General features: G+C 41.8%; 2 protein-coding genes across 10 annotated transcripts in view; both read right to left on the bottom strand.

Moving 5' to 3' along the window:
- Nucleotides 1–4769, bottom strand: part of Mapkbp1 (mitogen-activated protein kinase binding protein 1) — a 54399-nt gene extending 49630 nt beyond the window's left edge. Inside the window, exons 1-2 of one of the 2 annotated variants that reach the window (XM_052183302.1) lie at nt 4394–4769; nt 4000–4226 (exon numbers count right to left, since the gene is read on the bottom strand). In XM_052183302.1, the coding sequence (XP_052039262.1) occupies nt 4000–4116 (117 nt within the window). In that variant the 5' untranslated portion in view covers nt 4117–4226; nt 4394–4769. The remainder of the gene's footprint in view (nt 1–3999; nt 4227–4393) is intronic. The other variant, XM_052183304.1, reaches the window with a different exon arrangement.
- Nucleotides 4770–9584: 4815 nt separating this feature from the next.
- Mga (MAX dimerization protein MGA) overlaps nt 9585–13827 on the bottom strand; it is an 81220-nt gene continuing 76977 nt past the window's right edge. For all 8 annotated transcript variants that reach the window (XM_052183293.1, XM_052183291.1, XM_052183290.1 and 5 more), the window contains exon 24: nt 9585–13495. In XM_052183293.1, the coding sequence (XP_052039253.1) occupies nt 12222–13495 (1274 nt within the window). In that variant the 3' untranslated portion in view covers nt 9585–12221. The remainder of the gene's footprint in view (nt 13496–13827) is intronic.

Here is a 13827-nt window from a genome sequence, read left to right as displayed (position 1 = left end):
AAGAGCTGTGAGACACTAACTCTGGGCTAGGATATCGCCTTGCCTGGTGTCATCAGGGAGAATAAAAAACAACCCACAGCACATTAATAGTGACTAGGAAAGATGGTTTTTAAAAGAACCCTTTAGCACAGGCAGTCCTTTCGTGTCCCTAACTTCAATCTTGCCTGCTAAGTCTTAGTCCATGTCTGTCCTTTGTAAAAACAGAACAACCCAAGTTGCATCTATACAAAAATCTTCTGAAGCTTTAGGAAAAGAGGCGGAGAGAGGGATTAGCCACCAAGAGCTCGCACACTTCTTTCCTAAAGAAAACACAGCCTTGGCTGGGGTGGAGGTGGGGAACAACAAATGGACAGGATTTAGGCTTGAAAGTCATTTACAACTGAGACCCAGCATGAACTCTCAAGACAGCCTTCTCCGGTTTACTCTATATAGAAACCCTCTTTCCTGTGAAAAAGCTTGAGAAAATCTCATTGCTTATCTAATCTCCCTATAGTCATTCACCCCCACCCCCACCTTTACTGGCTCTCCTCTGGGTTTTAAACCATATTTAACCATATTTTAATGCCTCTCCTGAATAAAAAGCTCAGAGCGAGCAGTGCTCTCTCTGTCTCATTAATCCTGGTTTTGATTTTTCAGGAGATCACATTTCCTCCTGATCAGCTCTTGCTCTTCTGAATATCCGAATTCATCCGCACTGGAGCCTCTGCTTCAACCGTGTACTGCTTCCCACTCACTATCTGCTCACACTGTCCTCACAGTGGACTGTGAAAGGGGTAAAGAACATGAAGACACAGGGGCTGGAGAAATGGCTCGGTGGTTAAGAGCACTCACTCATTGCTCTTCCAAAGGTTCTAAGTTCAATTCCCAGCACCCACATGACAACTCATGACTTCAGATGCTGTCTTCTGGTGTGCAGATATACATGCAAAGTGTGTGTATATATATTACATAATAATATATATATATTACATAATATATTACATAAATAAATAAATCTTACAAAAAGATAATTAAAGATTGATTTCAAGGAAGCAGAACTAATCAGGGAAGTCACTCTGGCACTGGAAGACATGAAGACGGCTCTAGAAATAGGTGGAAAGTTTTATGACACAGAATAGTATAGTTCAAAGCAAGTTTGAGGCCTATCAGGGCTACTATATAGCAAGAGCTTGTCTCAAAAATAATTAAAACAGGAGGTTATTGCATAATGCCACTCTGATCCCTCCTTTCTTACTTCCCAAGTGGTATGTCTTTTTATCTTTGAGTTTTATTTCAAAATTAGCTACCATGTCCAGGCACAGTGGTCCAAAACTTTCCCAGAATTGAGGAGGCTGAGGAAGTCCCAGGCCAGCTTGAGCTACACTGAGACCAGGTTTCATAAAACATAAACAAAATATAATCAAGTATCCATGATTCATGCCACAATCACCTTAGTTACCATGTAGTAGGGACTTAAGGGCCAGGTCTTGTGTGGGTACAGAGCAAGTTTTTAGAGTAACCTTACATAGAAAACCTTCGCTATGGGGTATGTGAGAAGGTAGGTGCACAGAGACACTGGTGACATCATGTAAAAGGTCAGCACTGACTTCCTACTTGGAACGAGGATGTTTAGTGGTGATGGGTGATGCCAGAGATGGCTTCCTTTTACTGTTTTTCCTGGAGTGACCCTCTCTTACCTCAGGACTCAGTTCAAATATCCCTTCTTCTGTGAGGTCATTCCTAATTTCCTTCCCCTGTAATCCCTTCAATAACTTAGTGCATAGTTCTAGAACAGCATTTACCAAATGTGGCTATAATTATTTGTTTACATGACTAACTTAGCTGCAAGCTCCTTGGTGGCAATGATAATGTTTTATTCATCACTGTTTAGTCACCCAATAGGCACTCAACTTGTAGAACACATTAATGATGACAGATATGTGGGAGTCTTGAAGAATGGTGATGGCATCTTCCAGATTCTAGAGCACTCATGGTAAGTACTCATACTACAGGCTAACCTCCCATAATATACCCCTACTATGTCTGGCCAGAAAGAGCCAAAAGATAAGAGAAATTTGGTCTAATAGTGCTGTCACGAGTCAGCAAAGAGGCCTGTTGTGGTGGGGCACGGCAGCAGAATGTGCTGAGGAGAGAGACGAGATCAGGTGCTGGAGGGCAGCTTGAGCTGTATGGATAGGGACGGCAAGGTGGCTTGGCAGGCAAAAGTGCTTGCATGTTGACTTCCACAATACCACGACACATGTGCACCACCCCCCCACACACAGACATCACGATGTAATGATAACAATAAACAAAAGCTTTTTTAAAAAAAAAAAGTTTTATCTGTGAGTTTCTAAGTTGGAGTACCCATCCTCCTGCCTCTAGAGAATAGGAACAATTATTAATAAGAATCCTGGGGCACTAATTGTGCCACTTTAAAAATGTGGCAAATTTTAATTCAGTAGAATCCCTGCTAGAATATATAGGAAAGCTGTTCACTTTACCAAAGCCAATTACTGCTCTGCTAAGGGATCTGTAAGTCTTCCCAAATCTGTCATGTTGTACATTAGACTCTTAAATCTTTCTGAAGCAGTCACAGGCAAGGCAACACTATGCTTCTGTCTCTAAGGACTGTGCCCTTGGCAATCCTGTACCAGAGAGTTACTATGTTTATGCGCTGCTAGTAAGATACAAACCCTAATCTGATCCCGTGGGAACAACGCTCAAGATTCCCTCAAGGTAGTAAATACATGTATTCTACTTCTGTACGCTACAAATTGTGGGGAGTCTCAAAACTGAGTAAAGCATGAGCTGGGCATGCCAGAAATCCCCGCACTCAGGAGGAAGTGGCAGAAGTTTATAGTGTGAACCCATCCTGGATTATGTAACAAGAGCCTGCCTTAAAACCAAATAAAAAACAAGCATAAGGACCAGCCCCTGGCCATGTGCAAGAGTGGAAGATGACCATCTGCCCAGAAAAAAGATGCTGGCATATATTACTCAGAACAAGCCATGACACAAGGACAGCCCAGGAAAAGCTGGCGCGCACGCACACACGCGCACGCACACGCGCACGCGCACACACACACACACACACACACACAAGTGGCTCCATTTCATGTTATCACAAGAAACCAAGAAGTTCCAGTTAAATCAGTTTAAGTACTTAAAGAGATAAACCATTTTACATTTACTTCTTCCCCTGCAAGCGTGCATATACATGTGGAGGCCAGAGAACTACTGCCAGGAGTGGGTTTACTCCTTCCACCATGTGGGTCCAAGGAATCAAAATCAGATCAGGCTTGTTGACAAAGGTCTCTACCAGCTAAGTCATCTTGCCAGTCCAATCTTCTATGTCTTTAAACAGGACAGGGTATCACTAAATAGCCCTGGCTCCCCCTGGAAATTGTTATGCAGACTGGGTTGAACTTGCCTCTGACTCCCTAGTGCTGGGATTACAGACATGCAACACCAAGCTTGTCAAAAAATTGTTTTGCTCTCTTAGATGAAGTATATTAATATATTTCCTTTTGCTAGTACAGTCTGGCATTATAACCCCAAATGATACACTAATACATTAGTCACAGCTAGGTCCTTTACAGAATATGTGATCTCACTGTACTCTTCCAAGAAGAGAAACTGAGTCATAAAATGTCAACTTGCTTCCCCAAGCACACACTTAGTTTGAACTGAGATCCTGTTAAACCCAGGTTGCTTTCTTATGCACTTCTTCAAGCCATGGCTGCGTCTCAGCATGCCCACCCACGCCTGCTCTGTTGTTCTTCCAACTTCAAGTCAGGTCATCAAAGATAAGCATATATGATTTTTTAAAGCCAACAGAAAGATTTCATTCTCCTAAACACACACACACACACACACACACACACACACAGAGAGAGAGAGAGAGAGAGAGAGAGAGAGAGAGAGAGAGAGAGAGAGAGAGAGAGAGAGGTAAAAAAAAAAGGAACGAAGTGCAGGAGAGGGCAGATCAGGTAAGAGGTGGCTCCCAATAGGACTCACCTTGGAACTGAGGTCCTCTCTTCGGTTTCCTGCTTTACTTCTGCGTAATTTGATGGATGGAGACCGCAGCAAGTTCTTGATGCGGCTAGTAATGGTTGACCCTTCTCCAGCCATCATAACGAGGAGCCCCTAAGGACAGTCCCTGGCCTGGCCTTAGGAATTACTTGTCTCAACAGCGGTACTGCCTTCTCGCTCAACACGGCCTTCGGATATGCACTTTCACTGGCCTGAGATGGCAGAAGCAACCTTATCATCACAGTAGGTGTCTTCTGTTTGTCACCAACTCTTACTCTGGACATTGCCCTGTGCTTTCCCACTCCCCATCCCCACCCTATCCTGCTATTTTTTACAAGGGGAGGACGACCCCTGGAGTGAAGAAATGTCAGGCCCACACCTGCCAGAGGCGTTTAACTGAAGAATGGGATGGGCTGGTGACCGGTCTGGCGCCGGTTACAGTCCAAGTGTTCCCATGGTAACTGAGGTATCCAAGGGAGGAGGCCTTCGAAGCCACCCGGCAAGGGGCCGAAGCAACGCGCTGGCCTCCGGGCTCACGCTGGCCCGATCAGATGCGAGAACCTCCCTTCCGCACCCGTCTTGGGAGCTCCGTTTCAGCCCCCCACACCCACTGCCCACTCCGGAGACCCTACTACTCGTCAGCGCCCCCGTTCGCTAGGGCCCAGCTCACAGCGCCCTCGGGCATCGCGATCGACGGCTTCTGCTCCTGCCGCGGTAGCCGCAGCAGTAGCTATGGTGGCACCAGCGGCTCAAAACGCGAACTAGAGCCTGGGCCGAGCTGCTCTGGGAGGGCGGGGCCTAGTGAAGGGGGTGCGGTCTGTGACAGATTGGTTCCCGATTGGACGACTGATGCCTATGGGGGAGGAACCAAGGAATGAACCGTGAACACAAGAGGTCTGGGATTCTGCACAGAATAATTGTGGGTATCGCTCCTAAAGGAAAGTCAACGTAACATTGCTTTAGAATTGAGAGAACCAGGCCTTTTACGGTATTATCAGGCATGGTCCCCTAGAGAACTTTGATAACCACGCCTCCAGGCCTAAGGTTGATATTTGGTGGGTTTAAGAGATTACGGCTGAAATTTAATTCCTAACTCAAAAAAAAAAAAAAAAAAAAAAAAAAAAAGTTTTGGGATGTTGCCAAAAGAACTCCTTTCCATTCCAAGTGCCAGGTTTTAACGCGGTTGGAATAGTTTCTGATTACGACCAGCTTAACACAATGCTCACACTTAGTAACTTAATTTACACACTTTTGTTTTTTATTTTTTGTTTTCTAATTCTAGTTCATGGAGATGGGGGAAATACCACATATTCATGCTTCATAGATATGTAAGTTAGCTAGAATTTTTCATCTAGTTACTACTTCAAGAAATTACCTTGGGGGTTGAGGAGCGCTGGACAGATGGATTGGTGATTAAGCGCTCTCGCTTTTTTTGCAGAAGACTCAGGTTTAATTACCAGCACCCTCGTGGCATATCACAATAATTGCCCGGGGATTTGTCTCCTTCTTTGGCCTCCATCATAGGCACCAAGCAAAACACCCATACACATAATTTTAAAAAAAGAAAAAAAGAAAAACTGCCTTCTGAAAAGGCTAGCTTAAGCCAAAAGGCCTGTACCCAAGTAGAAGAGTACACTGATATGTGTTCCCCATCCCAGACCTTGGCAACTGTTGAGGAAAACAGTAGATTAGCAAGAGGTAAGTATCCTTAAAAATTGGTTTAGTGGGCCAGGCCGTGGTGGCGCACACCTTTAATCCTGGCACTTGGGAGGCAGAGGCAGGTGGATTTCTGAGTTCAAGGCCAGCCTGGTCTACAGAGTGAGTTCCAGGACAGCCAGGGCTATACAGAGAAACCCTGTCTTGGGAAAAAACAAAAACAAACAAACAAAAAAACCCCAAATATTTGGTTTAGTGGTACTTGCACAATCCATGTTCAAACAGGAAGGTACCTGTGTACCATATAGCTACATATTGAAAACAAATGTATAAAGCTCACATGTTGACATGGGAATCAGGGTTGCTACTGCCTGGCAACAGCAACCAGAAGCCTAAAGTCTACCCTTGCAGTCACACTGTAGATTTTAGGAAACTAAAATGGGCCTTCCAATTTTACTGCCTAGACCTGAAGACAGGAATGATCTACAATAAAGTACAATTTCTAACTATAGAAACAGGTAATTCATTAACTCAGCACTATTAATAATCTGTGATTTGAGCTATTCACAAAAGAAGCTATACATTGCTAACAAATGCCACCACCTGGTGTTTTAATTTGTGTACTACAGATCCTGGTCTTCTCTGACGGGGTTTATTGTAGTTTGTTTTTTTGTTTGTTTGTTTTTGAGACAGGGTTTCTCTGTGTAGCCCTGGCTGTCCTGGAACTCACTCTATAGACCAGGCTGGCCTTGAACTCAGAAATCCGCCTGCCTCTGCCTCCCAAGTGCTTAAAGATGTGCACCACCAAAGCCCGGCATTACTGTAGTTTCTTCAGGCAATCTGTTTCACACTTGGATGGGTTTGCAAAGTGTGCGTCCTTTCTCACCCAAAGCTATTATGGTTTAGCTCCTTAAAGACACTTCATTCCCTAAATACCTTCATCTGGTCTGAGCTGCACAGGCAACTCTAAGCACCTGCTTTCCATATTTAAAGACGAGACTCATTGAAAATGAGAAAAATTGAGGTAACAAAACTCTTAAAAGTTGGGTGTTTTCAGGCTAAGGCCAAAAAAAAAATTACTCTTAAAATTCTTCGCAATCCAAGTAACCCTAGTCTAACCATGCTGCCCTAGAGATGCTAGTATGGGAATTGTGCTTCATTGAGTCCTCAAAAACATGTCCAAGTGCAATGTGAAGAGAAGCAATCTCTTTACTCTCAAATATGTCATCTCACTCTCCAAACGAAGTCGACCTTTCTGGAAGCATTCTGGTTGTGTATGCCCAAAGCAAGTATGCATGGTGTTTATTAGATTCTAAAAATTCCAGATGCTTTGAGAATGTTGTAGTGGTCTTGCTTAGAATTATTAGATCTGATTTTAAAATTCACCCTAGGTAAACAAGGTGCAGATATCCTGGGAAACTAACATGCTAGAATAGAAAAACTTGCTCATCAATTCAAATATTTATTGAGCACCTTTACATCCAAGGCACTATGAGATAGCTGAGACCAATTGGAAACAAGACAGATTTCAAGTCAATGCTTCCAAGGCTGCTTTCCCACTGGAGTGGAGAAAAGCATTTTAAGTTTACAGTGATAGAATTTAATAGTTTAGGATTTGTCTCAAAATTTCCACCTTGTTTGGTTTAGCCTTCTAACCCACATCTTCATAGCTGTCATTTAACTGTCTCTGTAAAGCAGTTTAAAATATGCTAAGATTGTAGTTTTAAAAAATTGAACATATGAAATTAATTTTATCACTTTCGCTCACGTTTCTTTACCAACAGACAATAATTCTATGTACCTAAGCTTCAGTATGTAGCTCTGCCTAGCCTGAAACTATGTAGACCAGGCCACCTTTGAACTTACCTGCCTCTGTTCTTCCCAACTGCAGGAATTAAAGGCATAGTTATCTCTTTTTTTACTTTTTTGACGTAGAGTCTAACCATGCAGTTCTGGCTAACCTTAACTATGTAGAGCAGACTATTGGGGGGGGGGGTGTTGTACACTTATTACCATGGCACAAGTCAGTTCCTTTTTTTCTACCATTTGGTTTCTGGGGATTGAATTTTGGCTATCAGGGTTGACAAGCACATTTACAAGTCATCTTACCAACACTGGCGTTAATTTTCTATTTACTAAAGTCATTGATTAATGTGTTAATTTGTGTGTGCATGTAGGTGCATCTACACTTGTATGTGGGTATGGAGACTAGAGGACCACTTCTAGTGAATTCTAATGAATGTCACCAAGTTGTTGGGACAAGGTCTCTTGTTGGCCTGAGCTCACCCATTAGGTTAGACTGACTGGCCAAAGAACACCAAGGATCCTCTCATGTCTGTACCTTTCCAGTGCTGAGATTACACACCTTTGCATAGGTTTTAAGAACTCAACTCCAATCATCATACTTGTGAGGAAAGGACTTTTAGTTAGCAATAATACAACTAAGTTATTAAAGGACCCTTAAAAGCACTTTCTTCAAAACCAACAATTCTGTGTAACTAGTTTATTCTGATTCTTTAAGTACCAGTGACCCTCCACGAAATAAGGATATAAACCTTAAGTTCCTGAAAACGAGCTGCCTACACTGTCTATGGCTTAATTCTAGAATAGACAAGTGGTACTACTACTTTGCAGACCTGAAGTCTGCAAGATGCACTGACCACACAATTCCACTGTAAGTAACTGGTACAGTCAAGAAAAATGTATTTAATTCTACAAAAAATATGTATCTGTAAATGTGTATGTGTGTGTATATGTGTATATATAAAAAGATGTGCTTGGGGCTGGAGAGATGGCTCAGCTGGTAAGAGCACCGACTGCTCTTCCAAAGGTCATGAGTTCAAATCCCGGCATCCACATGGTGGCTCACAACCATCCGTAAAGAGATCTGACACCCTCTTTACAGTGTATTTACGTATAATAAATAAATAAATATAAAAAAAAAAAAAAAAGATGTGCTTGATGGCATATGCCTTCAATCCCAGCAGGCAGAGGGAAGTGGATCGTGGTGAGTTCAGGGCTAGTTTGGTCTCCACAGAATTCCAGGCCACAACTTGCATAGTGAGACCATCTCAAAAACTAAACAAGCAAATGGATGTATAGATGTCTACTGTCTTCTCTGCTCAAAACATTTTCAAAACTGTAGGAAGGGTCTACATTTCAATTTCATCCACGATTCTGAGGGAACAAAAAATTTTATCATAAAAGTATACAAAGTAAACACTTTGTCAATGACCTTAAATAAGTCAGGAACAGTTCAATGTTTAAAAGACTCCCATAAGAACACTTTGTTAAGTATGAAACCCCTAACATCTTAAGAACAACTATTAAGCTGTCAAGATAGCTCAGTGAGTTAAAGAGTTTGCCATAAGTTGGATCCCTGGTAGGAGAGAAGTGACTCCACAAAGTTGTCCTTTGAACTCCACGTGCACAACACGGCACACACACCCAGCACACATATACTTTACACACATATATTTAAAAAGAACACCTATTATCTCTAGCCACTAAGATTGTATTTCTGTCCTGTTGTTCCCTAAGGCAGCGGATAAAGACAGTGACACAGTGGTATTGTGAAACTATTCTCACTATAGAACAGCAAATTTTTGCCACCAAATTGTACCTAATCTTGAAGTCCCAAATAAGGAATGCTACAAGGACTAGAATACCAAAGGTCTTCCCAAATGACAGATCAAAAGCTTTCAAGTCAAGAAGCTTCTGAAAAGATCACTTCAGTGGAATCCTCTCTCAAATATGACTGAGGGCATAAAGAATTTTCCAACCAGACACAAACCTCCCAACACCAAGTTCTGCTTTAATTAGAATAACTGGTTTATTTCAGGTTCACATGTCTTGCCTTTCAACTGCCAAACTTCTGTTATTTCTAAAAAAATAATCACTTTCAAAAGCAGAAATGAAAGATATATATTTAATATATAAAAGAAAATGCTAAATCTGACATAATTATATTCTTAAAAACATTCCATTTATTTACAGGTGTATAAAAAAAGGCGAGTTATTGGTCTACTGAGATCATGCTTCTTAGTTAGGGTGGGAGCTTTTTTCCAGGTTCCTCCAATGTTCTTACTTAAATTCACTTTTCATAATCATACATGTAATTTTAATAGATCAGTTTCTCCTAATGTAAGGTTAAAGGGTAGGAGTTTAGGGAGATTTTGGATTTCTGTCAAGACTACAAGATTGTTCTAAAGACTAAACCCTCCTCAAAATAGACCTGATAGCTCCTAAATCTGTCTTAAGAACAATGTATCTTGGGAGTTTGCAATGACATCTGCAGCTTTCCCTGAACACTTGGAACCAAATCTCATCTCTATCTTTGTACATCTTTCATAAACACAGGCAAGTATCTTCCAATTAAGAATAAACCCTGACCTGTTTTGTCTATGCTTTTTTCAAATAAAAAAAGAAAAGAAAGAAAAAGAAAAAAGGAGAAAAAAGTATTTAGAAGCTACAATGGTCCTTCTTTTCCTGAGGATTATTCACTCCCTTGTCTTGTTTCTTGTCTGACTCTCAAAACCCAAATGGGCTCCAGGAAGCCAGAAGGAAACACGGGAAAGAAACAGGCAATAAAACCACTGTGAACTGCTCTACCTGGGCTGAAGAACTAGCCCTGTCTCTGAGGACAGCTGTTAGCGAGGGCGACAGGTGCTGCACTCCTTGGCTAAGGCATTGGATAAGGTCAGCTGGGTAAAGGGCAGAAAGGATGAAGGAGAAGCTGCGGAATACTGCTTTTACTACATCAGGCTTTTGTAGTAAACAGCAAGGGTTAAGTGCTGATGACCTACCTAGGGCATGCAGCACAAAACCAATGCAGGATTTACTACCACTGCATTTTTCAGTGTCAGTTTTTCATCATTTCAATCTAATGATTATCAGAGTTAATCTAAAAAGGGAATCAAACATGGAAGTAATTCACTGGCTAGATTCATTCCAAAGTTGGTCTCACAACCTAGGTCAGAAGATACAGAGTGGGATTTAGGATAACGACGCAGTAGTGTAAAAGAAATACAATCACCCAGGCACAGCCCAGGCACCGGAAGCACTTGTGTTAATGTGTTTTTACAACACAAGCAAATCCTGTCATTGAAGACAGAACAGGTTACATTCCAAAATATAATTATTTAAGAAAGGCAAAATGCAGCAGCTAAATCTCAGTCTATACATTTTCAGAACAGTGATTCTTGCCTCAGGAGTTTCCAAGAGACCCCTCAAATGCACCATGATTATTTACAAACTAGATAGGAAACATTTCTATACTCAATACAAATCTCTTCTAGGTCGAAAACTTCATCCTTTGAGAAATCTATGAAAACAACTATACAAAAATATAAATATCTTCATCTTTACAGGTTGTCAGTCCTTCATACCCTGACAGTTAATGAGTGAAAAAGCTCTACAGACCATTGATGCCATGATAGCAGATAAAAAATATATTTTGTGACTCAAATACTGCCTTACTTCCCTGGTCAAAATTGCTCACTCTGACTCGCCTTTTCTTTACACCCTGTGCAGGTGACAGTGAACAAAACCTTCAAGCACCTAGAGGCTGGTTTCATTTGGGAAATATCCAGCCCCATAAATTATTTTGGCTACGGTCTCTGGTTAAGGGAGAAACTGCTTTTCATTTTAGCTGTTTCTTGAGTGACATGATTTGGGAAAGGGAAGGGCTGCCCCCTATGTCTATTTTCAAAAAACAAATAATGAGTAGAAATCCCTGGTATTATGAATGAATCTTTGTAATATCCCAAAAGAAATAAAGAATTATCTCTTTTTTAAGTCTCTGAAAATAAGTATGTTATTAGTAAAAGTAAAAAGTATATTTCTACTTTACCAGAAAGCTAAAGTTTTTAATTATGACTGAAAGGGTAAGGGAACAGCTATTCTGGATATGAAACAACACTCTGCTTAACAACAAAATCCCTTCACTTTGGTATTCCTTAGATTCCTCCTATCTACCATAGCATTCTCTCCCCCACCCCAATTGTGTGTGTGTGTGTCCTTGATAGCCCAGGGTAGACACAAACTTGCACTCCTTCTGCTTCTAAGTACTGGAATTACAAGTACCATGCCCAGTCCTACCACACCCTACTATTGAAATAATGACTTAAAGTTCTTTCTAGATCCCTTCACACAACTGTATCATAATTCTCAGATTTCAGAGCCAACAACTATCACTTATAGTTTGTTTAGTCCATAGTAATTCCAAGTCTCAAGCATTTTCTCAGGGGAAAAAATAAGGTAGTTGATGGAGCCAGAATCTTGTTATGAATTCCTTGGGCAAGAGGGAATCACACCTTCTTAGAGAAGATGAGGGGACCCAGCACCACAAGTGAGGTAACACATTTTTAACATGATCAGAATTTCAAACACCAGTACCAGCACCCTACACCCCCTTTCTCCATTAATATTCACACATAATTAAGTCAAAGATAATAGTTCCATAATACAAACACACAGATGCCCACTACAGAGAAAGGAGGTGGAATTCAATTTCCCCTCATTGCCTGGCTTTTGCATGAGGACGAACAAGTTCATTTCCCTGATGAACTTGATGGAACCCCAGAGTTGCCCAATTTAGGTCCAACAGGTGCCAATGTAGGCATGACCTTGCTCCCCCGACCTTCCTGGTCACTTCCTGTTAAGTTCATTTTGTGTCCAACTGACCCAACTTTGGAAGCTATAGGTGCCAAGGCAGGCATCACCTTGAGACTCTGACCGTCGACATCACTGGGGGGATGAGCTACTTTTAAACCTAAAGGGGCCAACTTTGGCATGGGCCTCCACAAAGTATCTGTGTTGCTGTTCTCCGGGCTAGTCTTCATGTGTAAGATGGGAGGAGAAGATACGCTTTCAGGCTCTGCATGGAGACCAGAAGTATTCTGCCCTCCATCACTAGATTTCCTATGGGAAACAAGAGAATCCTTTATCTCAGAGTCAATAACAATCTTAAGGACATCTGGCTCAGAGGCTGTGTCCCCAAGCTGTTTTTCATTCTCAGAAAAATCATCATCTTCCAAGTGTAAGAGGAGAGGACTGATGGATTCACTCTCCTCTTGGACATCAGGCAACTCTTTCACCCCTGTCCCCAAATGTCCAACCTGGAAAGCTGATCTGTTCCCAGGAGCAAGTTTACTGATAAAAGCTCTCTGAGCGTCCCCTGGGAATTCTGTATCCATAGAACCAGACAGTTCAGCCAGGCCAGAGTCATCATTTAGTTGCTGATTAAGAAAAGCAATTTCATTGAGTAGTGAAGTCAGCGTCTCGTCAGTGTCATCCTCATCTTCTGTGTTAGTCAGCAGCTCGCTGGGATCGAGGGCTGCTTCCTCAATAGCTGAGGCTACTTCCCTCAGCTCCATCTCTATGCTGGAGTCCTTGAGATCCTTCATCTTTAATTTATGAAATTGAGACTCCTTTGACTTTAGTCTCTCTCCTCTCAACTCACACTCCTTCCATTTATACCGATGCCCTCTCAGATCACCAGATATTTTTTTAGGTATAAACTCCTGTGCTGTCTGCATAGTGGAAACATCGGCTACATGTGGAAACCCAGAATCTTTATTTGCCAAAAACACTTGTGTTGGACCCAGTGCCATTCTGCTGTCTCGATGGTTTCCTCTGGAAGAGATCCTCTCTGTATCTTTTAAGGAGCTAGTGTCACCCCCAACAATGTCTCTCAGGTGGTCAAGTGGCTTGCCATCAGGAACTTCATGAATGTATTTGTTGCCACTCATACCTCCCAAATCTTCCTCTGCAGCCAATGATGTCACATTGACAATTCGTGGCATCATAAATAAGTCATCGTTCTCTGAAAATCAAAAATTAAAGAGAGTTCATTAGATTTACAGTAATGAGAATCTCTTTTTCTCTCTCTCCTTCCCCAGTCTATCTTAGTCCACTTTTGTCAGAATAATGGCTGAGGGGTTGGGGATTTAGCTGAGTGGTAGAACACTTGCCTAGTAAGTGCAAGGCCCTGGGTTTGGTCCTCAGCTCTGGGGGGGAAAAAGACAAAATAATAGAATAATGGCTGAAACAGCAATAGTCAAGTAAAATCTAGTTAAGACACTTAGGTACAATAGTTCCCCTTAATTATAATTTTAGAAAATCTCCACAAAATAACTCTTTTCTTTTTCTGAACCG

This window comes from Apodemus sylvaticus, chromosome 5 (genome assembly GCF_947179515.1).
Source record: "Apodemus sylvaticus chromosome 5, mApoSyl1.1, whole genome shotgun sequence".
Taxonomy (NCBI): Eukaryota; Metazoa; Chordata; class Mammalia; order Rodentia; family Muridae; genus Apodemus; species Apodemus sylvaticus.
The sequence above is the reverse complement of the archived record's forward strand: the minus strand, read 5'-3'. Positions and strand labels throughout refer to the sequence as shown.